The 27,304-nt window shown below is 42.8% G+C and overlaps 1 protein-coding gene across 3 annotated transcripts; it reads left to right on the forward strand.

The window, feature by feature from the left end:
• Positions 1-102: 102 nt before the first annotated feature.
• On the forward strand, positions 103-21,339 carry TAF5L (TATA-box binding protein associated factor 5 like). Of its 3 annotated transcripts, XM_051783522.1 has the most exons (5): positions 103-307; positions 5,138-5,282; positions 10,007-10,111; positions 12,885-13,609; positions 19,402-21,339. In XM_051783522.1, the coding sequence occupies exons 2-5, from the start codon at positions 5,141-5,143 to the stop codon at positions 20,197-20,199; spliced, it is 1,770 nt and encodes a 589-aa protein (XP_051639482.1). In that variant the 5' UTR covers positions 103-307; positions 5,138-5,140; the 3' UTR covers positions 20,200-21,339. The 3 variants fall into 3 exon arrangements, with proteins under 3 accessions (XP_051639482.1, XP_051639483.1, XP_051639481.1); XM_051783523.1 differs by lacking the exons at positions 103-307; positions 19,402-21,339 and adding an exon at positions 16,651-19,391 and having other exon boundaries at positions 499-5,282; XM_051783521.1 differs by lacking the exon at positions 103-307 and having other exon boundaries at positions 528-5,282.
• Positions 21,340-27,304: the final 5,965 nt, after the last annotated feature.

Consider the following 27,304-nt stretch of genomic DNA (forward strand, 5'->3'; position numbering starts at 1 on the left):
CCGAGCGCCGAGCGCGGGAGGCGGCGCTGGGGGAACCCGCGCCCATTGGCGGCCCGAGGGCGCCTGCGCGGCCCCGGCCCCGCTCCCGCCCGCCCCGGCGTGTGTCAGCCGGGCCATGGAGCGGCCGCCGCCGCCCGCCGGGCCCCGGGCAGCACCGGCCGCGCCACCGGCACCGGCCCGCAGGGGATGCGGCAGCGGCGGCGCGCTCATCGGCAGCGCCTGGCGCCGCTGGGCGCAGTGACAGCGCCCTCCCGGCCGCGCCGGCCCCCGCCTCCCTCCCGCCGCCTCCCGCCGCCTGCGATGCTCAGTGAGTGGGGACCGGCCCGAGGCCGCGGCCCGGGGCCCGGGGCCCGCGCGGGGGGTCGCGGGAGGCGGTGCCGGCGGCGGGAGCGGGGCCCGGGCGTCCCGCGGCCGCCTCGTGGCGGAGGCCCCGCAGGCCCGGCCCGGCCCGGCCGGGGCTCCCGGGAAGCCGACGGGGGCACCCCGGACACGGGCGCGGCCCTGGGGGCAGCCCCGGGTGCGGACGGGGCCGGGCGCCTGCCCTGCGCCCGGAGGTCGCTGGGGGGGCTCTGTTCCTCATGCTCTTCTTTCCCTTGGAAAGTGCGTGGGTTTAATGAGCAGCTTCTTATCGCGCCGTCTCTCTTCCCTTTTCTTTTTTTTCCTCTTTTTTTTTTTTTTTTTTTCATCCTGACAGGGGAAGGCTTTCACTTTTCGCGTCCCTCCAGCGAGCGCACTTCGGCCGGCAGAGCAGCCCCGGGGGGGGCGAGGGGCCCGGCAGGCTCCCGGCCCCGGTGTCCGCCCGCGGGACCCACATGTCCGGCAGCTCCGCTCGGCCGGGGAAGGGCTGGGTGGTGGAGCTGAGCCCAAGGTGGTGTGAAGTGGGCTGGAGTAAAGCGCCCTGCCCGGGTCGCGCAGAGGAGATCGGACCGGTGAAGCCAGGCGTTCTTGGGCACCGTCTTTGAAGCGGGGGGAAAATAGTGGAATGGGCAAAGCTAAATTCATGGACGGCGAGCTACGTCTACGTCTAAATGCAAATGGATTCTTCTAAAATCACAGCTATTCCTTCTCTGCCTCTTCACGAGTGCCACTGCTCAGGCAAAAGCTTTCTCCGTAGTTCCCGCTATCCTGTTTTCCTCTTTTGCACCATTCCTATGCTGTGTCTCCAAATTAACTTGTCATGTTTACTTGCCCGTTTTTTCTGAATTGCAGCCACTGCATGTGCAACATCCCTTGGCTCTAAGTTTGTGGTTATCTTCGTATTAGTTTATCCTTATCGTGTTTACGCTGAAAATTTTGTAAATCTCAGATTACCCTAATGCCATAAAGTTAAAAATTTGGAGTTAATATTGTTGGTAGGCCCCAAATTTCACCTGTAGTAGTAAAGGATAAAAGATTGTACTTCCCCATCCACAACTGAGGCCTGAGACACAGTTCTCGTTGGAGAATAATCAAAAGCTGCTTCTGTTGTTTTATTTTTTATTGTTTGGGTTTTGATGGGGTTTTTTGGGGTTTTTTTTGGTTTTGTTTTTTTTTTTTTAGATTGCTTGTCCTTGGCTCTCTGTTCACAGGTCTTTCCACAGTCTGTTGGAAGAAGTCTGTCTGCTGTCCCAGACTCACAACAGGAGTACAGAGTCTTTAAAAGCGGCATTTCCAATGCTATTTTTCAAGCTCTTTTTGTAGAGTCCGTACTGGGATTTTTCCAAGCCATGGAATCTGCCTAAACGTGTACCTGAAATGTAGCATAGGCAGGAAATTTATTTCCTTGGCCCGATGTTTAGTTCATTTCCAGATTTTTTAGGAAGGAGGAACTTGTGATGTATTTTGTACGATTAGCCTCTGCTCTGCTTCGGTGGTTTTGATTCCTCAAAAAAAATTACCTTAATATCCTTTTTTTCTGTGCTCCAATTTGCAGTATTGCAGAAGATGCTGCCTTGTAGCTGTGCAAAGTCACAATGTGATCTTTCCTCTCTTTCCTTGTGTATTTTGCTTATCAGTAAAAACAGTTAATGTGATTAGTATTTGTTGTTCTCTCTGGCTGTTTGAGAGAAATGAGGCAGCTGAGACTTTAGAACAATTGTTTCAAACTTTCTGCATTTCATGGACACAGAACTCTATACACTTTCAGTTTTCATGTGCTTTTCATATTTTGGAGATTATCTTCAGTGATGAGAAGAAGAGTCTTAAAATTGATGGGAAGTTAAAACAGCAGGCTTGTCCTTTTATGCCTATAAATTCTGCATCATTGACCTGTTGTGAATTGGCTCAGCTTGAACCCAGCTGAAGGCATTTTGGCAAGCTGTGCATATATTTACTTCATGATATATTCTACTTTTGATGAAGGGCTTGATACAGAATATTTGCAGGAATGTTGATTTTGCTCTTGCACTTTTCATTAATACTTTTTCTGCTTGGGTGACATTGTTCTTTGTAATGCTGAGGGTGCGGTATAAAGGCAAAGTGAATGAAGAAGCCAAGACTGAAATTAAACTAGAGGTGATAGTGTGTCTGATGCCAACGGGTGTTTCTTGGTGAAGATGCATTTCTTGTAAAGTAGTTCCTGTGCTATCGTCTGAGAATAGGGAAAGAGATCTCCATGAGATACTGCTGGTAACATGCACTACTGTGACTGCAGGGCAAGAAACTATACAGATTGCATAATTCAGCAGCAAACACCACCTTGCTAGTCTTGACTGAGGAAACTGGGGCTTCCCTGTTTTTCCCAAAGCTCCAAAGAAGCTTGGATTTGAATCAGCTGCCAGCAGCTGCTCCTTTCTCAGGCTCTTCTCTGTTGCTGCTAAAATATCTGATCCTGATGTTAGAATTTGAGACTACTGGGTAACCTACTGCTTTTTTGCCTATCATTTAAAATTTGCCATTTTCTCTGTTGGTCATTGCTCGTTCAGCAGCTTGAAAATGCTGATCACGGTGCTCTTCTTGTTTGTCACTGTCATTTCAAAGGGTCTTCTGGAGTTCTGCATCTTTCACCAGTTTTTAGTTTCTCCAATCCATTACGAGTTTGGGGTATCATCTGTACATGTATGCTGTGCCATAATGAATAAGGGTTTTCTTACCAAATCTAACCTAGCCTAAATCGATCCTGTAACTGAAACAAAAACACTATAGGCAAGGATATTTCTAAATGCTCCCTCTTTGCATTTGAATCACTGGCCTGAGGCTATTTGCACAGTTCTGACTGGCCAAAACTGCTTCAGAAACATTAAGTTGATTCTGTCCTGTGCCATTTTCCTTTGGATTATAAGATAAATACAACAATCTGGATGCAAACTTTCCAAAACAGTTTCTAGACCTAAAATAAACGTTTAGGAGAGCATCTCAAATACAATTAAGTTCCTACCCAATTCTAAACTGAATGCCAGAGTGCATGTGGAGGCATTTACTTGCACCTGGGCAAGTCATTTGCACATGAGTCTGAGCTGCTGGCTGAAATGCAGGATGGTAACGTAATACATTGTGAACTTTAGTTAAGAGTGGGTTTAGATGGTCCATCCTTGTCTCCATCTTTCTTCATGGCCTTCATTAGAATTCTGTCTTTGTCACAGTTTTGTGCAGCAGAAAAGATGTTATATTTGAGACAGTGTCTCAGATATAATTTCTTTAGTTTCAGGGAAGATGAAAAGGAAATTTATTTTTGGAGTGGAAAAAGGTGTGGTTGAAACTCTATTTTATTGGGTCTATCTGGAAATGCTTTGAGAACTCCACACTTGTTGATGACTCCACCCTCAACAGTTACTTAACCTCTGAGAACAAATGGGAACCTTTTTAAGGTTTTCACCAAAGCATATGGGCTTGCAATTCCATGTATCTGTTGGAAGTAACTTTTGCTGAAACCTTGCATCCCCATCCACTTGGAACTAACTTCACAGAAGGCTTATTGTTCTAACAACTGGGATAAGCACTAAAGTGTGCATGGGTATTAGCAAAGCCTCATTTATGATCATATTTTTAAAGCTGTCCTTTTGTTAGGAATATGGTTCTTACAAGGAGGGAAGGGCATCTTTGTCTATCTCTCTCAAAAGGCTGTTTCATCAGATTTAGCTGCCTAAACCAGAAAGCATGTGCACTTGTGAAACACATGCAGGTCATTGGTAGCGAGACTGTAAGGTGTTGAACTCTATCAAGGTAGGCTTTACCTAGTAGTGTGACAGAAAAAAATCCCTGTTGTTTAGTTCTGCTTTATTTGAAGCCTTTTAGGTAATCTAAACTTCTGTGTAAAATCGATGGCTATTGTGAAGGATTGGTGGCAGTCAGGGACTACTCAAATGGCAAGGGAGCTATTGCATTCATCTTACTGAGGTTCCTTTATTACAAGCCAGGGGCTAAAAGCCAGCAGTGAACTCCTTTTGCTTTTGAGATACTAAAAGTGGTGTTTGTGAGGATGGCTTTCAAAATATATATATAAGATAAACCTTCAAAAGATTCTTTTTTCTTTTTGACCTTTGTAGGACGTAAGCCTAGATAGATGGAGCCAGGTGACAAAGGCAGAAGGTTCTGCTTTTGTTGTTATTTCCCTGGGGTTTTTTTGGGGGGACTTAACCTGAGCAAAGTGCCAAAAGTTTGGCTCTAACCTTTAAGTTCAGATGATAAGCTATTGCTTCCTGGACTACACAAATAGGTTTGGTATTAAAAGCATTATGTTTATGATATTTTCTTCTTTGTATGTTAGTTTCTCATTCCCCTCTATCTTCTGGAGTTGTTTTGTTGATTGGTCAAGCAAAAGAACCAGAAAATGATTGAAGAATACTTAAACTGCTACTGTAAAAACACGAGGAGGAAAAACATTCCCTTTTTATGAGCTATTTTTAACAAAAACAAATGCTTCAGCTCACCACTGCAGTTTTAGTCCAGAATCCTGTTTTTGATTCCTCAGTGAAATTAGCAGAATTAGGCAGCAAAACATCTTCAGGGATCTGATACAAAGTCTCTAGGTATGCCTTAGTACTGAGAGGCAAATGCCGGAAGGTTCTGTTTCATACTTCAGTAATGAAGTTGTTTGACTTCAGCAATGAAAATACTGGGCTGTTTGTTTTCTATCAGTATTAATACAACTGTGGTGTAAGTTGATCTTAGCTTATGGTTGCACAGTAAGAGCCTCATCATCTCTTCCTTTTCTTTTGAGGTCATGAAACGCGTACGCACAGAACAGATTCAGATGGCAGTGTCCTGCTACCTCAAGCGCCGTCAGTATGTGGACTCAGAAGGTCCCCTAAAACAAGGGCTGAGGCTGTGTCAGACTGCTGAAGAGATGGCAGCTAATCTCACAGGTAATTCTGTCAAATCTTCCACGGGTACTTGGCAGAGTTGTGTGTATATTGGCAACTGTGTGAATTTGTCTGCGCATATGGACAGCTCTCCTTTTGAAATAAAGAAATTTCTCAGTGTGAAGTTGGCCTGAGTTATGAACTTTTGAATAATGAAAATGTGGATGAAAGTGTAACAAGGTGACATTCATAGTCAGTGAAAGAGCAGGCTGAAATACCAGGTTAGGGTAGTGGAAAATACACATGTTGTATCCCAAAGAACATGAAGTCTGGTGAGTACTGCTGCTTTGGGACAGAGGTGAGAAGAACCTAGATGAAGAATTAAGTAGAAGCAGGAAAATCTGTTGTACCTTTGTTATATCATGTGAAGTGGAAGAGATAAGGCTGTGTCTTTTTCTGGACTAGTCAGCTTTGTAGTGGTGAAAGCACTACTCTGTCACTTGGGGTAAAAAAATCTAAAACCTTCAGTGGAGAGACAGTTTATTTCCCTGCATGCCCTTTCTCCTCTTTCTTAAAGGCTCTTGAATCCTGCCACACCACCTGCTTTTCAAATTGTGTCTGTGACAGTCTGTGTTGTAGTTATTATTTTTGTTACAAGAAATTCTGCTGCTTGAGCACATACAAGTACCAGAAGGATGCAAGCAATGTGGAGGTTATAGAAATTAAATTTACTAGTAAAAGTAATAGAAAGTGCTGGGATAACCTTTGAGTGAAAATGTTTTCTGTTAATGAAACTGCTTAGATTGTGACAGTATCCTAGGCTAAACAGAGTGGTGGAGACCTTAGTTACTTGTGGTACAACTTGTTTTGACAAAACATAAGTTGCTGTATAGCTCTCTTCTTGTGGCTATGTAAGATTGGATGCCAAAATAGCTTTTCCCACCTCTAGACTATTTTACCATAGTTAACAATCCAAAGATAAGTGACTTGTGGGTAAATGTTCAGGCTGACTCTCTCAGGGGCCTGAAGGAAATTTGGTAGTATTTCGTTATTTAGAAGTGACTTAGGTCTTACTAATACTTTTCATTTCCTCGCTTTTTTCAGTGTAACTATCAGAAGTTTGTTGCAACTCCGTGAAAAAGTACTGGGGGAAATGGGGAAGGAATGAAACCAAAGTAAAATGCGGACTTGTTTTTTTAGTGGGAGATTTTATGTGAGAAGTGGGTAGAAAGGTCAGTGTTGAAATGGGCTTAGAATGTGATACCAACCATACCAGGTGGCATCATGCAGAAAAAAAGTTTCCATAAAGAGTGTGAATGAGTGTGTGTTTGGGTTTTGTCTTTTTACTATCTTCCACCAAATGTTATTACTAGATTTCATATTAGTCGGTATCCTCTAGCCAGGGTGCGGGTTTTGTGGATGGTGATTCAGAATTTAGTCATCAGTTTTCAATAGAACTGAAAATGGTCTGCTCTCATGTATTCAGCTGCTTACTACTTCTTGTCAAACATGCTCATAATTAGCTGTCAGCGAGCATGCTGCAGTTCCATGAATGACTGTTGAAAAAGCAAAACCCAGCTTCTTATGCTGACAACAGAGGCAGAAAATACTTTTTGCTGCAGTCATCTTAGTTTTGCAAACTGACTAAAAACTGAGCAGACTGTAAAGCCTGCATTGCTTTATTTTGGGGACAGCGATCAAATATGTTTTTCTGAAAATGTTTTTGGTTTTTCCATAAGAAAACTCACCTTGCTTTTTGTGTTCAGGTCTTTTGTTTGACTTTTAAATTAACTAGCCTGTATAAATGGGAGAGTTGCTTACTTCAGGCTTCAGTTCTGTGATTTCTCTTTCACAGTGTAAAGTGTCCTCAGTTTTGGAAGTAGCTTTGTTTTTCAATTTTACTTCCACATTTCTTCCTCAGTCTCTTCAGTTCAGCCCTTCTTCAGTTCTTCATATGTTTGCTATATCTGTACAGCTGTTTTCACAGAATCACAGAGCAGCCCAGGTTGGAAGGAACCTCAGAAGATCATCTGGCCCAAGTTTTTTTGTGGGAGAGGTAGCCCAGAAGAGATTATCTAGGACCCTGCCCAATCACATCTGCAGCACAGAGCTTCCTTGTGACTATCCTATATTTCTGTGGAAAAGTAGAATAATATTTGAGGACAGAATGAGTGACCAAGGAACAGGTTCCTCTAATATTGCCCATAGGACTGTCTGAAATAATATAAAATTATACATCATCACACTCACTCAAAAGACAAATCAGTTGCTGTTCAACTGCATTTACAGTAGCCACACATTTGTTAGCTGAAAGCAAATCTGGTAGCAAACACACAAAACCAGGAGGGTACTGTCTGTATCCCTGAGTTAGGAGTGAGTTCCTTTCAATCTGCTATCAGGTCACATAGCTGGCTCCACTTACTGGAAGTGAAGTAAAGGAGCAGATGTTTCCAATAGATGTTCCTGTGACCACTGGAGAAGATGAAAAAGAAGCTATGGTAGGTTTATTAATGTATGAGAAGGATATAGCCAGTGTTTTATTTCTACCAGGAAGAAAATATGCTTGAAATTTTACTCTTGTTTTGGAATCAATTGAGCTCTTGATCCTTTTTGCAATTCTGGTTGGTGCAAAGTTTTGGGAAGGCAAAGACTTGGAATGTAACTTGTTACAACTGTCTGGTATGTAGGGCTTCATTTACCATTTGCTGGATGGAAATGAGCTCTAGCATTGTTACTGAAAGAATAGGGCATAATGATTGTCCAGTCAGACTATTTCAGGATAGGTAACCAAAGATGGTATTTCGCTTTCTGAAGCATCAAGTACAGCTTCATTTTGGAATTAAGTTGCTTATGCAGAGAAAGTTGTGACACGGAGGGAACACTTCATAAAGCCAAGGCCAATGAATTGTGCTTTCATGGAGTGAGCAAGGTGTCAAGTCATTCCCATTCCTGCTGAAATGAGACCACCAGAACTCTGAGGAGTTGACCCTTGTATATAATCCTGTGACACAGCATGAGATAGGCTGCCATATTTCTGTTTTTCTTTGCTTTTATAGTGAATAGTATGAGTGAAATTGAAAATTGACACTAAGCATTCTTGAGTTACTACATGTGCATGCCGTTTACTTTTTCATGCTAAATATTGATTATATTAAATTTTAAGTCCAAATAGCAGAGCTTTTTACTTTAGCTGTTAAGTACTACAAATATGTGAGGCTGGAGTTCTTACCAACTTTGAGTTTCAGAAGCAGACAGGCTGTAGAAAGCTCATTGTAGCTGTATCTTTCAGCAAGTTATATTTATTTATTTCCAAACTAATTTAAGATACAGTAGGGTATTGGTGCTGGAATCTGTTTGGGGTTTTTTCCCAAGAGGGAATGATGAGCACAGCCCAGCTCTCTGTTTCAAAAGCTGAACTCGGCTTGCCCTTGAGAGTTGGTAAACACACCTCCTATGTTTACATAAGCTGAAGGAAGATAGACCTGTGTCTTACCAGAGAGAGAGGGGGAAGAGAATAGCAACAGGCTGCCCCTGTATACCATGTGCTGATCTCTTTCTAATTAGAAGCATTGAGATGAGCTGGAGGCTGGCCTATCTCTCTTTAGCATGTGAACATTTGATTATGTTGTTTATAGACTTCCAGGGATGTCAGAGCTGTGCCTGTGTGCATGAGCCAAATGCTGGAATAAAAAAAAACCCCAATTGCTCAGAAGTAGAAAGACAAAGAGAGAGGATGGAAAGTGGTACAGGCCAGGGGAAACTGAAAGAAATTGAAGTGAAAGTAATAAAAATAGTTTGTGGAGCGAAAAATAGTTACGAATTGAAAAAAAAATATGAAAGGAAAATAGTGAAACTGCTTACCCTCTTGTGCTCTTGAAGGGAGGAACTTGTGTTTCTAATCACCGGTATTTCCATATGCTTGGGGTATGTTCATGCATGTCTGTAGACTTGCACAAAGTCCCCTGTTGGATTCCAGGCAGTTAGCAGAACAGCAAAGGTTTACTGCCAGAGAAGGAGAAGCCAATTCCATTTCTAAATAGTTCAGAACCACTTTTACCAGAGTCAATACTGGTTCTGAAAAACAGTTTAGCACCATCTCAGGAGACCACACCAACTGGGTTTGTGGTCAGTAACCAGCTACCCTTTAATCTAAAATCGTCAGGGAGGAGGGCACGTTTTGATTAAAAACTACTAAGTGTTTGCTTAAAAATTCAGTGCATTTTTACCACCATATCCATGAGACTTAGTAAATTATACTGACTATAATTTGTTGTAAACTATAATGACTGGGACAAGGAATTTGAGAATCTGAGGTAGTGTCACTGGAAACCTTCTGTTTAGGACAGTTGGTGGGACCCACTGATTAAGAAACTATGTTTTGGAGAAACATAGATTGTAGATTGCTTTCCTCATCTTTTTTGAGTGCAAAGTAGTAAAACTACCGAGTTGTAAAACTGTTAAAGGATCTGTGATGGTGTTAGTCTGAATTTCATGGGAACTTAAGGTTGTATTTGAAAAGTTTAAAAGGTATTCTGGGTGGAGTGCATGAGTTGCTGAGATTTTTGGGAGGTGGGGTTTAGCTTTCATTATACTTTCTCATTCATGATCTGTGTAGGTTGTTAATGCCACATTTAGATGGTTTGGACTATGTCATACCTGGGTGGTTTCAAATATGAAATGTCATCTGAGTGGCTGCGTATCTTGAATTTTATGAGAAGCTTTCTTTCCAGACACACATACAAAACTCCTTAAATCCCCATTTAATTTTTACTTATTTTATTTCACAGTCCAGTCTGAGTCTGGTTGTGCCAACGTTGTGTCTGCAGCTCCCTGCCTGGCAGAGCCACAGCAATATGAAGTACAATTTGGACGATTACGCAATTTTCTCACAGGTAAATATGAGGAAACAAGGAAGAGGACAATAGCTGATTTTTTTTTGTCATTTCAGTGAGTAAATATAATAAAATTCAAAATCATGTCTCTAACAATGTTCTGACTTCTAGTTTTGATATTTCAGTTACTACAAATAGAAATGTTTGATTTTTTCGTATTTTGGCTGTTGTCTGTGTGCTGAGTAGCCTTGAATTTTGTAGATGTCTGCTCTTTCTTGTTCAAAGATTTGGCCTTTTAGATCTTCTAGACAACAGCATACATACACAGGACAAGAAGGAAGATTAGTGTTTTATGTGAAAGGCAGGTAACTTAGAAATGAGTGTAGTTCTCTGCTGTCTCCTAATTTAGGAGTTTTAATTTTATCCATAATTAGCTTATTTTTATGGTGGTCTGGATTTTTAAGGGAGAATTTGTTCCCTTAAATTTGTACTGGCTTTGAGACTGGAGGGATATGACAAAGTAAAAAAAATTCTCACTCTGTGGTGATGCCCAAAACAATAATAATTTTTATTTTTTATTATTATTCACTCTTTTTTTTGAAAAGGTTCTCTTGGGAATCTCCTTATTCTTCTACAAGTCTCCAATATGGGAAGAAGAAAGTAGGCAGAATTTTTAGAGAATAATACCAAGGAAAGTGAGGTTGTCACTCCTCCTGCCTTTGGGCACATCAACATTTGTCCAGTGTAGGGATTTGATCCCACTGTGCATAACATCAGGATTAATATTTCTGATAGTTGTTGAAGGGAAGAGAAGCACGCAGGCAGGAAGGCAGAGGCAGAAAATAATGAAGTCTTAGAGCCTTGCTGCCTGCAGCAGTTACACACCTTTGCACTTGAATATTTGAGGTAAATCCCTGTGGTTTAATAGATTTTTTGAGAAGTATGGTGGCTCTGTTCGGTCACTTAATTGCTTGAGGAAGTGCTAGGCATGGTTTTGGTGTTCAGGTTGGCTGTTTTCATCTTTTTTGTTGTCCCTCTTGCTCTGTTTTGATATCTAACATGTATGAGCTACTTCTTTCTTCATGGGAGTAACTTGCCAGCCAGCCACCAGGCAGAGCAGGACACTTCCCATTTCTGTGATGCCTGCGCCACCGAGGAGTGGGCAGGGGATTAGGGTCACTGAAGAACTAAACTAACTAGTCTCTAGTTCAACCAACCGCTCAAAGAAGGGCAGGATGAGAGTTTGATCAGGTTGCTCAGAGCCTTTTCCAGTCAGGTTTAGAATATCAAAAGAAGGTACATATTGCTCTGCACCTCTGGGACCCGGCTGCAGGGCTGAGCAATTTGATGAGAATTTCCCTTGCAGCAGCTTGCCTAATGTCCTTCCACTGAGCACCTCCGAGGAGAGGCAGGCTCCTTTTCCTGTGTAGTGTCCCACTCTGTACTGAAGGCAGCAATTGGATACCCCCTTGGTCTTCTCCAGACTAGACAGACCCAGCTCCTGTAACATTTCTTCATATGTTCCTAGGGAATGTTTTCTTCATTCCTTTTTCTGCCAACTTCCCATCTTTTCCCTTTTGTCCCCACTGCAGAATGAGATCCTTCCTCTTGTTGCATTTTTGGACTAGTGCACCTAGAGAGAAAAGACCACCTGCTGGCTGCTTAGAGGTTTTACTACATCCTGACCACTGTTTTCACTGGCTTTGTCCCAGTTTCAGTGGGACAGGAAGGAGAATGATGCTTAAGTATACAAGCATGCCAGACCTACTCTATATTTGCTCATAGAAATGAGAGAGAGAGAGGCACAGTATGGACCAGAGAAAGTCTGGAAGAGTGCTCAGCACAGAGGAAAAATAACCTAATGGAAACGGGGGGAAAAAGGGTATGCATTGGTGAGCGGCAGGAGAGACGAAAAAGCTGAAAAGCAGCAATGCTTTTTCCATTTTAAGAATCGGCAATGCCTATTTGTTTTCCAGTAATTTGGACCATTTGCTCCTCTGGTAGTAACTCATTGCGGCCCTGTATGTTGCCATGGTGTTCTGCTGCAGGGCTCTGCCTCCTCACAGCTTCCTGTAGCTGGCAAACAGCCCCAAGAAGCTGGTGAAGGAAGGGTGGAGCTGTTGCACAGATCAGTCTCTGCAAGGTACAGCACGGCCTAATCGGGGGTTTGTTACGCTGTGTACTAGGAATTACTGCTGGGATTTGCCTTGGCAGAGAGAGAGAAAGCGTGTACATGGGCAGACACAGAAATAAAACAAGAGCATAGCATATTGCAGTACATTTTGGAAACTGTAGCTTCTTTTCCCCTGAGGACAAATTAGTTCCATCCGAAGTACCACATGCAAGTTTTATTGAAGCTAAGAGAAAAAAAGCCAACAAAGCTGAGGCCTTAGCAAGCTAGGTAAATAATTTTGACTTAAACACTTAAATACTATTTTAAATATAATGAATAAATTTTCCAGTTCCTTTATCGCAATAAACAAAGGGCATAGTTTTTTCCTCTTAAATAAATGGGGGAAATTCAACTGTCATGTGTTTTATGAGGTGGTATATTATTAGGTATCCCACACCTAAAAAGAGTTATGAAATCTCTGAATTTTGTTCTGACAAGGTACCTCACTGACTTGACAATCTCTATTGAGGTCTGTAATAGGTACTGTACCGCCTTTAGGTGACAGAAAAGGTTTATTTGGATGTGCCAACAAAAGTCTCCTTTTGCTTGCTCTCTGATGCCACTGTCAAGGCTTTCTCAGTAATCATCCTTGCTCTGTTTTATTCCCAGTAGAAAGAGGATTGAGAAATCATTCAAAGTTTGTTGCTGTTTTTTATATAGATTCAGATTCTCAGCACAGCCATGAAGTGATGCCTCTTCTATATCCCCTCTTCGTCTACCTCCATCTGAACATGGTCCAGAATGGCCTAAAAAGCACAGTGGACAGTTTTTACAGCCGCTTCCATGGCATGTTCTTGCAGAATGCCAGCCAGAAGGATATCATTGAACAGTTGCAGACTACCATGACTATTCAAGATATCCTGTCCAACTTGAAGCTCCGGGCTTTTCTGGACAACAAGTATGTCATCCGCCTTCAAGAGGACAGCTACAACTACCTTCTTCGCTACCTCCAAAGTGACAACAACAATGCCCTGTGCAAAGTTCTGACCTTGCACATTCACCTGGATGTGCAGCCTGCCAAGAGGACTGACTACCAGCTCTATGCTGGTGGGAGCTCCTCGCGCAGCGAGAGCAACGGCCTGGAACCCAGCGATGTGCCAGCTTCCATTCTGCAGAATGAGGCAGCGCTGGATTTATTGCAGGACAGCATTAAACGTGTCAAGGACGGGCCCCCTTCCTTAACGACCATCTGCTTCTATGCCTTCTATAACACAGAGCAGTTGCTGAACACTGCAGAGATTTCACCAAACAGCAAGCTGCTCGCTGCTGGGTTCGATAACTCGTGTGTGAAGCTGTGGAGCCTGCGTTCCAGGAAGTTAAAATCTGAGCCCCACCTTGTTGATGTGTCCCGCATCCGTCTGGCTTGTGACATCCTGGATGAGGAGGTCTGGATGCCCTTTTGTTTTTCCCCTTCTACCCCTTTTGCTGGGCTATTTTGTATGAGCGTTGTGAAGTATCTCGTAATGTCTTAGGAGACTATGAGGCTGTTCCACAACCTGTCTGCCTTGCTGATGCACAAATTTTATAGCCTAGTCTTGTCCTTATTCTTTCCTGGAGTGGTTGTAAATGCTGCACTAAGGTGCAGTGAGTTTGTGCATGGGTCATAGTTGGCTAGTCCTGGGTGTTATCTTCCTCCTCCAGCTGTCCTTGAACAGATGACAGTAGACAAGCAGCTAAGTAAGGACAGGTGACTAGAGAAGGCTCCCTTTCCTTAGGAGCATGGAGCCTTCTTAGGGGTGGGAAGACGAGTCAAGGAGATATGGACAATAAAAACACAGCACTGAATGAAAACTAGAAGGAAAATAGCTCAGAACAACCAGGCAGAAGGGTGGAGACACAGGAAGAGGAAAATAAAGACAAAGTAAGGAAAGAGCCAAAAGAGTCTGCTCCAGTGCCTAAGTGCAAAACTGCATTTGAGGCATCACCTTAACCAGAGGTGAAGAGTTATCATGGAAAAAATATGCAGAATGTTAAGGAATCCAAAGTGTAGAAACTTGAGAGGCTTTCTACTCTGGAGTGCTGGAGACAAGGTCAGGGATGTGTATACCTTCACTTTCGAGGCCAGATAGCATCTTCTAATTTGCTTTTTTTTTGCCTTCTAGTTACGCCCTTCCTCCCCTCTTGACACAGCTGCCTAAGTAGCATCTTATATCTGGTTAGAGATCAAAATTTGTGACTCTTCTGTTTTTTAATCACTCCCCTCTTGAAAAAAAAAGAAAAGCCTCATTTGTTCTTGTGTTGAGCATTTAGCAGTAGAAACAGCTTTTTTTCCACTGTTTTTTCTTCTCCTAAAAATACTTAGTGTCAGGGTTCTGTTTATTTTGGAAGAGTGCAGAGAGCTTGGTGTATGCCTGTATGCAGAGATATGTGATTAGGGATTGCTTTGTTAGTCAGCTTGAGAACAGGAGGCAGGTACTGAGGTGAGACAGCACAGCAGCATGTTTGCTGCTTCCCAGGTTAACCCTTTCTGCAAAGTGAGCAGGTAAGTGGGCCAGACTAAACCAAGGTGGGACTATGGATTTGTTTTCATTATAACCTGCAAGAGTTCGCAGGACATGTGGCTATTGTCTGTCTTGGAAACCAAATGTCAATAGCCAGCAACAGAGGAGAATTTGTCTGATAAATCAGTGGGTCACCTTTGGCTCTAGACTATAGAATGAGATAATGCCAGGTTATCGAGAGTGTGTGTATTAGGTTTTTTTGGTACGTAGGCACATACTTGGGTATTGTACCTGTATTATGAAACAGCCATGGAAGCTTGAGTGCAAATGGCTTTTGTTGGCTATTTGATATTTCATGTATCCTGCAGATTTTGTGCACAGATCTAAAATCAAAAACTGGTTGAAGACCAGCAGGGGTCAAAGTCATCATTGCCCTGAGTAACTTCCACCACTAACAAAACAAATAGTGACCTGAGCAGGACTTGAAAGTTAAGGACGGATACCAGCCTGAACACACTGCTGGTTACCAAATGCAAATGAAACCCCTTTGACTACAAAGGAAATAAATTCCATTGTCTGGGAGCCCTAAATGAAAATACAGAGGCACCCATAGGATTGCAGTTGGGGACAGACCAGTACTTGCTTGGGTGCCATGGGAGTGGAAGCCACAGATACTAAGACCAAACCAGACCACCTCAACTGGGCTGCAGTTATCAGTCATGCAGCTCAGTGTGAGCAGGGGCTGTGTTTCAGACTGTCACTGCAGTCTGATTAGCAGCAATTCAGAGGGATAAATCTGATGAAAACTTTGACAAAGAACAAAAATCTTGAATGTGCTTTGACATTACTTTAGTGAGTTCTATAGAACAACTTGTGAGGATGTTAAAATTTGGTTTGGTTGACTTCTGTGTTGTTTAATTAGCTTTGGATATTGTATTTAAATAGTAATGCATGAAATAATTAGTCTTTATCTTGGTTTCTGTTTGCTGCAAACAAATAGGTCCTTCTGTTTATGAAATTATAAAGGTCTAAAATTATGGTAGTTACAGTGGATCTTGTTCAGGCTGGCACTAAAGCTATACCATTGGGTTTAGTTTATTAACTCTTTTTCTATATGTGTGTATACACACATGCACATATGTGAGGTCGAGACTTGGCAAAAGTGTTAAGAGAACAACATTTTTTCCTAGTCCATGTAGAGCCTTTGTGTCACTAAGGTCAAAATCATTTTCTAGGCATAGTTTTAGTGAATTTTACTCAGTGTGATGCTGCACTGTACTTCACCAGTGTTGTCTTTCCTCTCGGAAACAGATGAGGCTTACTATTTTGGGATACAGTAATTCTGTTTTCTTTATAGTAGCATCTCACAAATGCCACTTTTTAGTCTCTTACTTAAGGTCCAGTATAAAAATGTAGTTTTGCAGCTGTCCAAATGGATTTATTGTCTATCTCTGCAATTTTGCCATGCTCATCGCTGGTACTACATAACAGCAGAAAATAATGCTCGGTTCCAAGCCCCAAGAGTGGCATCCTTTAAATCCCGTGAATATTTAAGACTTGACCCTTTTTAGCTCTGCTTTTAAGGTTTTGCTTTTAAGTGGCAGTGGTCCTTCAAGTGGTAATGAGCGGGGATGATGCTGACACCTTGTTCAGTGGCAGATGGGAGGGAATTCTGGAAGGAGCAGTAAGAAATGTCTTGCAATGAGAGCCATCCTTCCCCATCTTTTCCTGCTAGGAGATCTCTACTGTAGGCAGGTAAGAAATCTTCCCTTTTGACATCTTAAGAGCACTGGAGGATGAGAAAGAAAAAAAGGGAGTGGTGTGAGATTTTGTTTTGGGTTTTTTTTTGAGGATGTCACTGTTGTTTTTTGAGGCTTACTCATTCCTTTGAGGCTTATGCTGGGTGGAAGACCAAGATAATTTTTGTCAGCTAGATAATGTTTGCTGCTTACATGGTTAAATGTATTAACTATAAATTTTTCTAGGTCCAAGTGCAAAATCCATTACTGATTTAAGCAATAGCTGAGGATTTGGGCAGTTTGTCCATAGGTATGTCATTTAGAAGGTGCTCTGTGTAACAAAACATGCCAACATTTTTGCTCTTTTCAGTTTCTTATTAATATAATTTTTTGGAGTCTTACACTTGCTCAGGAACATTTTCTGTTCAGTGTTTAAACAGTAAATTTTTTAGCTCACTTCAGTAGTGTGGGTAGGCTTTCCAGTTATATCCTGTTACTTAAAATCTGTTTTGATAGTTCTTTTCAAAATAGGTAGTTCAACTAATAAAATGTAGCTGTTTGTGTGTGTGTATGTGTGTCTGTAGGTTATTGATTAACATAGACTTATTTAATTTAATTTCTTGTCCATTCCAAGGAAATACAAATAGTTCATGCTAACCTGCAGCAGCAGCCACTTCAGAAGGAGCTGATGGGATCTGGGTATGCCCAGTTGTTTATTATATCCAGGAAACACATTCAAGGTGTGAAATTGAAATCCTGAAAAAATATTATGAAGAGGGATTCCCTGCCTCCCTGTTGATTTATAACACAGATTGCAATCTTTCTATAGCTGCTGCAAATGCACACCACAATGGTGGTAGTAGCTGTGGGATGCAAGCGTGATTGATCTGGTGAAGAAACGTAGCTTGGTTTTGCAAGGAAGTAAATTAGTGGCTGCACTTGCAGCTGCTTTTGTTAATAGGGTCAGCAGATTAACTTGAGTAGGGAGGAAACAGAAAAATGTAGTGACTCAGAAGCACTATAGGTGTACTGTCTTCAGTGAGCAGTGTGCAGTTGTTGTGCTAAGTGGGTGTCAAACAGAAGTCAAAGATTTGCTGCCTGTGACCATATAGGAATGTGGGTTTGAATGCTGCAGGAGGTGTTGTCAAATCAGCTGCTACTGTAATACAAGGAAAGAAGAGGAAGTGCGAGTAAGAGAGAAAGAGTATATGCTTGCAGACAGCCTGAGTAGCCTTGTATTACTTCAAATGCATAAAATTAAGTACCCGGACTTGCAAAATTTACAGAAACTGTAGTGCAGTATAGGTAATGGGCTTCCACCGGTAACTCGTCAGGAATCTTATGGTCATAATTAAATAGGCTGATACCTGCAGCATTTTATACTTTCTCCTTTAATGTTCTCCTTTAATAGCCTAGAGATGCTGTAGATTCCAGCAAGCAATGCTCTATCTGAGGTAGAAAAAGCAATTTGAATATGAATGGGGCTTTGCATGCTGGAGCCTGCAGTTTATCTCTGCCTCACCTCCATAGCAAAGATGAAGTTGGCTTCCAGCCACCTCATAAAACTCCCATGGGCACTGACTGCTCTGAAGAGAATTAGTATTGCTAAATGCTGCTTGCTGCCTACTATGTAACATGCCACTGAAATGGAGAAAGACAAGGAGGTAGCTCAGTCAGAGTTTGTTCACTTTTGACGTGAAGTCTGAAGCCAAAACTGTCTGTGGGTCCTGAGGTCAGAGGGATGGGAGCTGCTCACAACATGTTGACTTCTGCTGGTCAACTGCAGTCCAGCAGCCCTGGGGAACTGAGTTTCCTCTCGGGGCAGGAAGTGCTCCTTCTGCAGGAAACAGGCCAGTTCACTCTGATAATAGTTAAAGGGGCTGCTCACAAACAAAAGGGCATTGTGTTGAATTTGATGTGCAGAGATTCTGTCAATGAGTGTTACTGGTTCAGTACTGAGAAAAAGTGCCTGCCTGACAGCCCTGAGGAAAGGTGGTCTCAACCTACTACACAGGTACACCCCGAGCCATGGTTATCTTGCACTGTCAGTGAGACCACAGCTTGTCAGGCAAGGACACTCTCTTGAGATTTGTTGAAACTTTTGTAGTTTGTAGCCTTTGAGCGTCAAGAGGTGCTACCTGAGTAGGCTTTCAGAGGCTCTTACCCATCATGTGGAGATTATCTTAGCATAGCTCACTGAACAGTCTTTAAACATGAAAGCCTTTACTTACCTGCCCTGGTACTTGAATTAGAGAATAACAGGATAAAAAGGTTTCCAGTGCCATCATTTTTGTGATTATTCATCTTTTCCTAACCCAAAATGGATACATTGACCTAAATAAGCTGCACACATTTGCAATTCTTGAAGGGTGTTCTTGAATGGTGAGGATGTGAAAGTATCCTGATGGAGCTTGCACAGGGAAATAAATGTTACAGCCTTACTGGGTTTCTATTCACATGTGGGTTTAAGAAAGAATGTCCAACTTGTCAAATACGCTTTGTCTTGCCATATCCTGCCTTTTGTTTAAGACATCTGTGATTATTTCCCTCTACTGTGAGATTCACTTCCAATAATGACTGCACCAAAAGAGTAGATGCCAAGATCTGTTTCAACATCTTAGCCAAATGTTTAGTATAGCATGAATAGGGACTATGCATATGTTTTTAGCAAAAGGAAAAATGTCATTAAATAGTTATTTTTTCCCTATTTACATGCAGTCCCAGGTAAGATGCCTTCTGGATTGAGCATGAGACCACCCAAAATGAAGATAATGCCATTATAGAAAGTCTTGTCTCACCATCTCTTCCAGCATTCACTTAGATACAGCAAATGCACCAGAAATGTTTGTGTCTCAGAGTTGCACAAACTGTGTGTGCCATGTCTAAAATAACTCCTTCTGTATTAACACCCACCTGTTTTCCTGATGGTGATTCCTGTAGTTGTTGAACAGATAAACATGCTTTCCTTTCTTGTTCCTTTTTCTCCTCCATGACCAGGAGGAAGAGGATGACAGCACAGGCACAGAAATGAAGATCCTGAGAGGACATTGTGGACCTGTGTATAGCACAAGGTTCCTTTCAGACAGTTCAGGACTCTTATCTTGTTCTGAGGACATGTCCATCAGATACTGGGACCTTGGGAGTTTTACAAACACTGTGTTGTACCAAGGGCATGCCTATCCTGTGTGGGATTTGGATATTAGCCCCTGCAGCCTGTACTTTGCCAGTGGTTCCCACGATCGCACTGCGAGGCTCTGGTCGTTTGATCGGACGTACCCACTGCGAATATATGCAGGCCATTTGGCAGACGTAGACTGCGTCAAGTTCCACCCCAATTCCAACTACTTGGCGACGGGCTCCACAGACAAAACTGTGCGCTTGTGGAGCACTCAGCAGGGCAATTCGGTGCGTCTTTTCACCGGGCACCGTGGCCCTGTGCTGGCGCTTGCGTTCTCTCCCAACGGTAAGTATCTGGCATCAGCAGGCGAAGACCAGCGGCTAAAGCTGTGGGATTTGGCATCAGGAACTCTTTACAAAGAACTGAGGGGGCACACGGACAACATAACCAGCCTTACTTTTAGCCCTGACAGTAGTTTGATTGCTTCAGCGTCAATGGACAATTCAGTTCGGGTCTGGGACATTCGGAACACGTACTGCAATGCCCCTGCGGATGGGTCTTCCAGTGAACTGGTTGGTGTATATACCGGGCAAATGAATAATGTACTGAGCGTACAGTTTATGGCCTGTAATCTTCTTCTAGTGACTGGAATTGCACAAGAAAATCAGGAACATTAATTTTTTTTTTTTTTTTTAGGGAAGTGGGTGGGTGTATTGAATGTCAGAGTCCATTGCAAGCTGAGATTACTGACTGTGAAACACTTTTCTTCCTTTACCCCTTGAAAGGCATGTTCAGAGTAATGCAGATGCTTTAAGATGTCACGAAAAGGCCTGTGCTGTTGAACAGAATAAGGAAAAAAGGAGAAGTGATGAAAATACGTATACGTTCTAATCTTGTACTTGTAGGAACGAGAAAAAGGGGAGTAAATCCAGTAGCTTGGGGAAACCAAAAGCTTGGTCCAGACAAGTGAAACTGCCAACCAGATAAGCTGCTGACCTGCACTTAAATATCCTGCGTTGATTGATGGGCACATGTTACCTACTGTTAACTGAGGCTCAAGTGTGTGGAGAACTACTGGCCCAGTGTTTTTTGTTTTGCTTTTGTTTTCCCGGTATTGCAGAGGACCAGCATTTTTAAGACCCTTCTATTAAAAGAACATTGTGTATATTCTACAGTGATAGTAGTCCTAAATACTACAGCTCCTTATAGCACTTCTGGAATATTTTGGACTAAGTAAGTAGAAAATACGATTGTTCTTTTTTGTAAGGGGATGAAAATCTGACCTCAGTTGGGGCCCATCTCTGCATTGTCATTTGGGTTTGATTCCTGATACTAGCTGTGATATTTGTATTTATGTTCCATTAATTAGGAAATTTTCTGACTCTGGTTGCACTGTGTTTTGAGGATGGGAGGACAGTGGGGGCACAGCAGTGGCTTTAAGGGTAATAAACAACTTGCCTTGTCTGGAGGGAGGGCACACTAGAAATAAAGTGGCTAAGTTTGGACTCCTATTGGAAACAGGGCATGTCAATCCACCACTGCACCTCACAGAAATATTTCCATAAATGGAAGTTGGCAGTCTAGGGAGAGGGGGATGAAGAGAGACACACAAAGTGACATGGGAAAAAATAGTCTTACTAAATTATTGTGTGTACACAGAGGCAGCTCTGCCAGTGTTGGATTCTTCTCAGATGTTGCAATACCGGTTTCATGAACACTTTGTGAGATAAATCATCAGCATTTACAACAAGGATCTGCGGAAAAAGCACGTTCTAGTTTGTCATTTGGAGAGATTAAATATTTCTGCTTTCTGGAAAGAGTTATTTTGTATTTTGTTTTCTATTAAAAGCATTTAGTTTAAAAAGAAAAATAAAAATGGTTTGGTCCCTTTCTGGGAAGTTCACTCCAACTTGCATGGGAAGAAAGCAGCAGCATGTTTCTACACTGCTTGAGCCAGAACCCAGTTGGCACTTGGAGGCTGAATCTGGTGGTCTCGCTCACTTGGTGCATGCTGTTTTGATGTCCCCCTACTGGCTTTCCACAGAGCTGATGTGACAGATCACAGAATAGAGTGTTGTAGGTTGGCTGAAATGCACATGTACAGCTTTACAGGTTGGCTGAAACCCACATGGAAGATCTAGGTACCCCTTGAGGTTGACACTATGCACCAGTACTGCTGCATGACCTTTACTTTGATGTTTTAAAGTGCCTCTTTTGAGCAAATGTCTTCTAGACAGGCTGTTAGTATTAAATGGGAATTCCCTTCAGCTTCCCTCAAATCTTCTGGATTTTCATGAGAAAATTCTCTTGCGAACACCTAAACAATCTGAGAGTTTGGACTACAACTCACAGTTGCTTTTTTTTTTTTATTTTATTGTGTACTTATGCATTGGCAAACCAAAATATTTTATCAGAAAAGTGTTTGACCTTTCTGAGATTAATAACAGCATGAGCTGTGGCACAACTCTGGGAGCACTAGAAACCCCTCTGTACACTTGGAGATAAATGGCACTGCTAATCTCCTGACAGCTGCACATCAAAAGTGTCAAGCAGCTTAACAATCCCAGACCAGCACCAGGAGTTTTGAGGGGGAAAAAAAAGGGTCATGGTTGTATTTCTGGTTCTTCGTGCTATGCACGTCTCCAGAGAGACCTTCTTCTTCAGCTCTGTTGAGCCAATACTGCTCTCCAGACCAGACACATGGTATTCTTCAATCTGCAGTAATCTTTCCAGTTCTTTTGAGTAGTTTTACTTTGTATCCCAAAGGTTTCATTGTGAAATTACTCTTGGCTGAATGCCCATGTGAATACCTAGGTAGGATGTGGCTCATGAGTGCTCTCTGGAAGTCATTTTGCTGTTTGTTGCCAAATGTCCAGAGCAGTGTTTAGATTTAGAGCAACGAGACTTTCAGTCCTGAAGTAGAGCAAACAGAAACCTGTAGTAGAGCAAAAAGGGGGGGAGTAGGGGTGGAAAGAGACGGAAATAAGAGTGAGATGGGCAGAGAACAAAGTTTCTCTTTAACGTCTTACTTTTCCAGTAGAATTGGGCTTTTTATTACTTGGATTACTGTGAAGTATTTTGCATACAGAAATGACAAGAGTAAAGATGCTTGGGAAGAAAATCCTGTTATATGTACATAGGCTGAAAGATGTAAAAGTGATTTCTGAGGTGTTGGAAAAAATCACTAATTATGAGCTTCAAGCCTGTAAATTTCTATGTACAGTGTGGAGAGTTTTTTTGGTGCTTGTGAAACATAAATGTTTGAAGGAAGGAAGCCAGGAAATAATCTAGGCTATTAAGAAATGTTTGCAGTTGATTGACAAGCTGAATTTTAAGGCAGAACTCAGAGAAAAGTATGAATGGGAGGAATACCGTTAAGTCTAGGAAAATTTGGACTGTAGCCTCTATTAACTATCTAGCAAGCGCAGTTGTGTGGAACACTTCCTTATTCTATTTTAAATGTATATCAAAAACCACAAAAGCATTTAAGCTGACGTAGTTAAGCACTCAAATATAAGTAAGCATCATAGCAGGGATCTTGCAGCTTGTGTGTCTGTGCATAATGCTTTCTCTGTCGCTGACTGGGTCCTCCTTCCCCTGTAAAGCTCTGTTCACTTCATGTGCCTCCTGGACAATGCCCAGTGCACCGGGCACTGCATGGTATCAGCCAGTGGCTATCAGTAGATGCTGAGAAAAAGAGGACAGTGGACAGCAGTCCTTCCTTGGTTTACACATTCCTGTGTTCTCACAGTTATGGTTTGTTGAGTTTTGGGATTTGTTATTATAGTAGACCACCAGAACTGCAGCCTGTGTGTCTTTAATAGCTGCTGATGGATTTAGTTTCATCTAAATTAGTCTCATCTCTTTTATTAATCAGCTATATACTTGTACTTTCCACAGTTTGGTGCAGCAAGAAGTTCTGCACCTTGTTTTTATGAGGGGGAAAAATATTTCCTTGTTCTTGACATTCGTTATCTGATAATTTTGTTCTGTTCCCTAACCTCTTGAATTGATAAAGACAACAAAGAGTAAAACACCCTTTCAAAAGGTGTCAGGTAGTCCAGGCCACAGTAAATACAGACAAAGCTGAGGTAAAAGTCTATTTTTAGTCACTGAATACTGATGAAAGGAAAGGGTATTTGCTCTAATAAATTGCTACACCCATTCACAGGTCTGTACTGAAGTTTCCCTTCTCACTTTCAACACTGGCATCTCCCGTGCAGTATGCTGCCATACTGCTCAGTCAAATGTCTTAATTTCCCAAATGGTAAAGTTCATCCTATTCCTCCCCATTCTGGTTCCATTGTGAAAAGACTATCTTTTACAAGACTGTCTCTTAAAAGTGTCTTTTAAGTCTAAAAACATTTAAAAGAAATGGTATTACCATTAACAGATCCTTCAGGTTTGCCAAGAAAAATAAAAAGGATTTTGGGCCATTTTGTTAACCTTGTTTCAACACTTGCTGACTTTTGTTAGACCTGTGGGCTCAGTGGGTTCTTCAAGAAACTCCTGAAATGGCCTTTCTTCTGAGTGGTGTCTAGTCATTTGTGATGAGCCAGGCTCTAAAACTGTACCGTTACAAGATGCCAACGTGACAGTTAAATTAACTGCCTGGATGTCCCTTGCCAAAGACTATCCTGTCATGCTGCACATTAGCTATGGGCTTTTTGTTAAGGTACTGAATAGGAACCAAAACTGACTTAAATAACTCAACAATGTTCTCCATGCTTAAGATATTTCAAGTACAAAATATTGATAAAATTTGTCTTTGGACTAGTAATCTTTTTTAACAGTTTCAGGCGTATCTGACTTTCTGTTTCATGGACACTGCTATACAACTGCACCAATCAGCATGTGTACAGAGATGTTATGTTATATACAGGGATATCTTGAACACCCTGCCTCTACCTTGGAAGATGGCAGATTAGACTCCACTTTTACACTTGGGTAAGTGGGCTGCCTAGACAGCAGTGAGTGAGCGCTGTGGGTCTGTTTGGAGGTGCAGCAATACTGCTGCTGAAGCATCCAAAGGCTGGGTTGCACGTGAGTCTCAGGAAGTTTCTAAAAGTGATGGATAGAGGAGAAGCAGGTGGACACTAAGTGGAGCAAGGCTGCTAGATAACTAACTACTCCTGCCAGAAGGAGTTTCTTGTTCTCTGGACAGCAGTGATAGTACCTGTCCTCTGATGTCTGCCTTAGACCAGCTCCGGGCCTGGCTCTGCAATAGCTACTGAAGCTTTGCAGTTCATGGAGAGGGACAGGGCAAATAAGGGCAGAAACTCCTGCATGCTCATTGCAGTGATAAACTGAGGTCATGCTGTAAGACAACCCCAGACAAACAAGTGCCAACTGCATGTGGAGAATGGCCATTTGTCTGGCATCCAGAAAAGCATAGCAAAACTTGTGTACTGACAATTTGCCCTTTAGAACTAGCACAGATCCTTCCAGAGCTGCATGTACTTCAACACTAGGAATCGGCCAAGCCCTAAACATTTGTTCCTTAGGACTGGAGTTGTGAGTGCACATGTGACTTTGTAGTTAGATTAACACATCACAACTTCAGCACAGATTTTGTTCTTTTTTTTTTCTTTTTTTTTTTTTTTTTTTTAGATATGTGCAGGACTGCTGTTTTTGCCGTTTTTGCTTAAGGCAATAGCAGAGTAATCTGCACGTGAGAGACTGGAAAAGAATAGCCAGAATTGTATGCACTCTCTTCCCTCCTGGCAACTCCACTCCACTGGTTCAAATATTTCATGACCACTTAGGATGACTGTATAACCATATGTGAGTTTGGCGGTGGCTGTGTTTTTATATGTTATTTTTTCCCCAGAAGCAAAGCCTAAACCAAAGTGGAGCGTCAAGTTCTGCTGCATCTAAATTTTCCGGCACCTTTGCCAGTCAGATCTCCTTGTCCTGATGAAGGTAGGGGGTGCGTGGCTTTCTCTGTTCTTCTTAAAATTATTTATCCATAATTCTTACTTCTCCAAAGTCTCTTCAAAAGAAAACATCCTGTGTTCTCAAAAGCCCTTATCCTGCAGCCAGCACAGGAAAGACACAAGCACTGAGAACCTGCCTTCCTGAAGCACTGTTTGTGTCTCCATAGATTGTTTTATTGCATCAAGAGGTTACTTCACAGATCTCAGTGACATCTACGTGCAGAGATGCCAGAGCCCCACCCTGCATACCTCACTGCTCAGGTGCACCTGGCAGTGGGAACTGTATGCTTCAGTCAGGTTTAATTTCACAATGTTTCATTTTCCTCCAAATAGCACTGTGGAAGAATGTGTATTGTGGGATTTCAATGCTCTATGTTGCTTTTGTACTGCTTGCTTTGCCCCACGCAAGGACTTTTGTCCTGCAGTGCCTGGCTTTTTTCTCCCTGAAGACAGGCTACAAAACTATTTCAGTATCACACAATAACTAAAGAGAAATTTAGTATTTGCTTTTTAATCTACAGCTTGTAACACCATCAGCTTTTATGCACCCAGTCAGATAACATGGGGACAGCACAGCTTGGCCAGGACAACCTGCAGCACCTGAAGCTTCACTAGAAGACATAAACTCACATCTCTGCAAACTTTCCTGAGTATGCCACTCTTGCCATGCTTTCTCCTGTATTCACTGGGTTTCTCCTCTGCACCTTCCAGGATCCTGCAGGAGCAGGGGTCCAGCACTGTGGCAGGTTTGGCAAGACCCTGGCCCTCAGTACTGCACCCAGGCTGGAGGTTTGCTCTCTGTCCTCTCTCAGACCCTAATTAATCCCCAGCCTCTGGAAACGGGGTGGCCAGCCAGGGGCTGGTGTGGGGAAGGTGATGCTGACTCCTGGGGTGCACTGTGGCACAGACTGCAGTGGCATGAAGCTCCTTGGGCCACAACAGCCTAAACTAACCACCACGCTTATTTAAAAGTGCTATTTAATTAAGTGTTTCTCCCCTCTCATAGGCTGTCTTGTGTCATCATCATGACTAGGGTTCACGAGTGAAGATTTGGGATTTGGGATATCTTGTGTAGTGTTGCTGCAAAACTACACTAGTAGTTTGCGTATTAGTGTTTTCCAAAACCAGGTTGTTTAGGCTGGAGAAGAGGAAGCCCAGGGGTGACCTTATCATTCTCTACAAGTACCTGAAAGGAGGTTGTAGCCAGGTAGGGATCGGTCTCTTCTCTCAGGCAACCAGAGACAGGATGAGAGGATGTAGTCTAAAGCTGCAGGGAAGGTTTACAATGGATATTAAGAAGAATTTCTTCACAGAGGGGCTGATTAGACATTGGAATGGGCTGCCCAAGGAGATGGATGAGTCACCGTCCCTGGAGGTATTTAAGGAAAGACCGTATGTGGCTCTGAGTGCCATGGTCTAGTTGACGTGGTAGTGTTCGGTCAAAGGTTGGACTCGATGATCCTAGAGGTTTTTTCCAACCTTTATGATTCTGTGATTTTGTGAAAACGCTCCCGTTTTTCCAGGAAAGGCGGGACCGGTCGGTGCGATCCCGCCGAAGGGCGCTCCCCCGGCCCTCCCCTGGCCCGTGGGAGATGGCCGCGCGCTGCGCTGTATTTTCCAACGGGACACAATTACCCAAAAAACGACCCTAACACTGGGCACGAGGCGAGTGCGGGTCAACTTCCACACACGAACTCCGCCTCTCACAGGGCGGGCGGCCCGCCCCGTCCCGCTCCTTGCCCGAGGGATCGATTGGTCGCGCCTCTGTTCCGACGCAGCCCGGGAGGAGGCGAGCGCCACAAAGCGCACCCGCCCCGGGTGCTCTGCGCGGGGAAGCGGCGCGAAA

Source organism: Manacus candei, unplaced genomic scaffold, assembly GCF_025592945.1.
Source record: "Manacus candei isolate 608988 ecotype Guabito, Panama unplaced genomic scaffold, ASM2559294v1 h1tg000017l, whole genome shotgun sequence".
Taxonomy (NCBI): Eukaryota; Metazoa; Chordata; class Aves; order Passeriformes; family Pipridae; genus Manacus; species Manacus candei.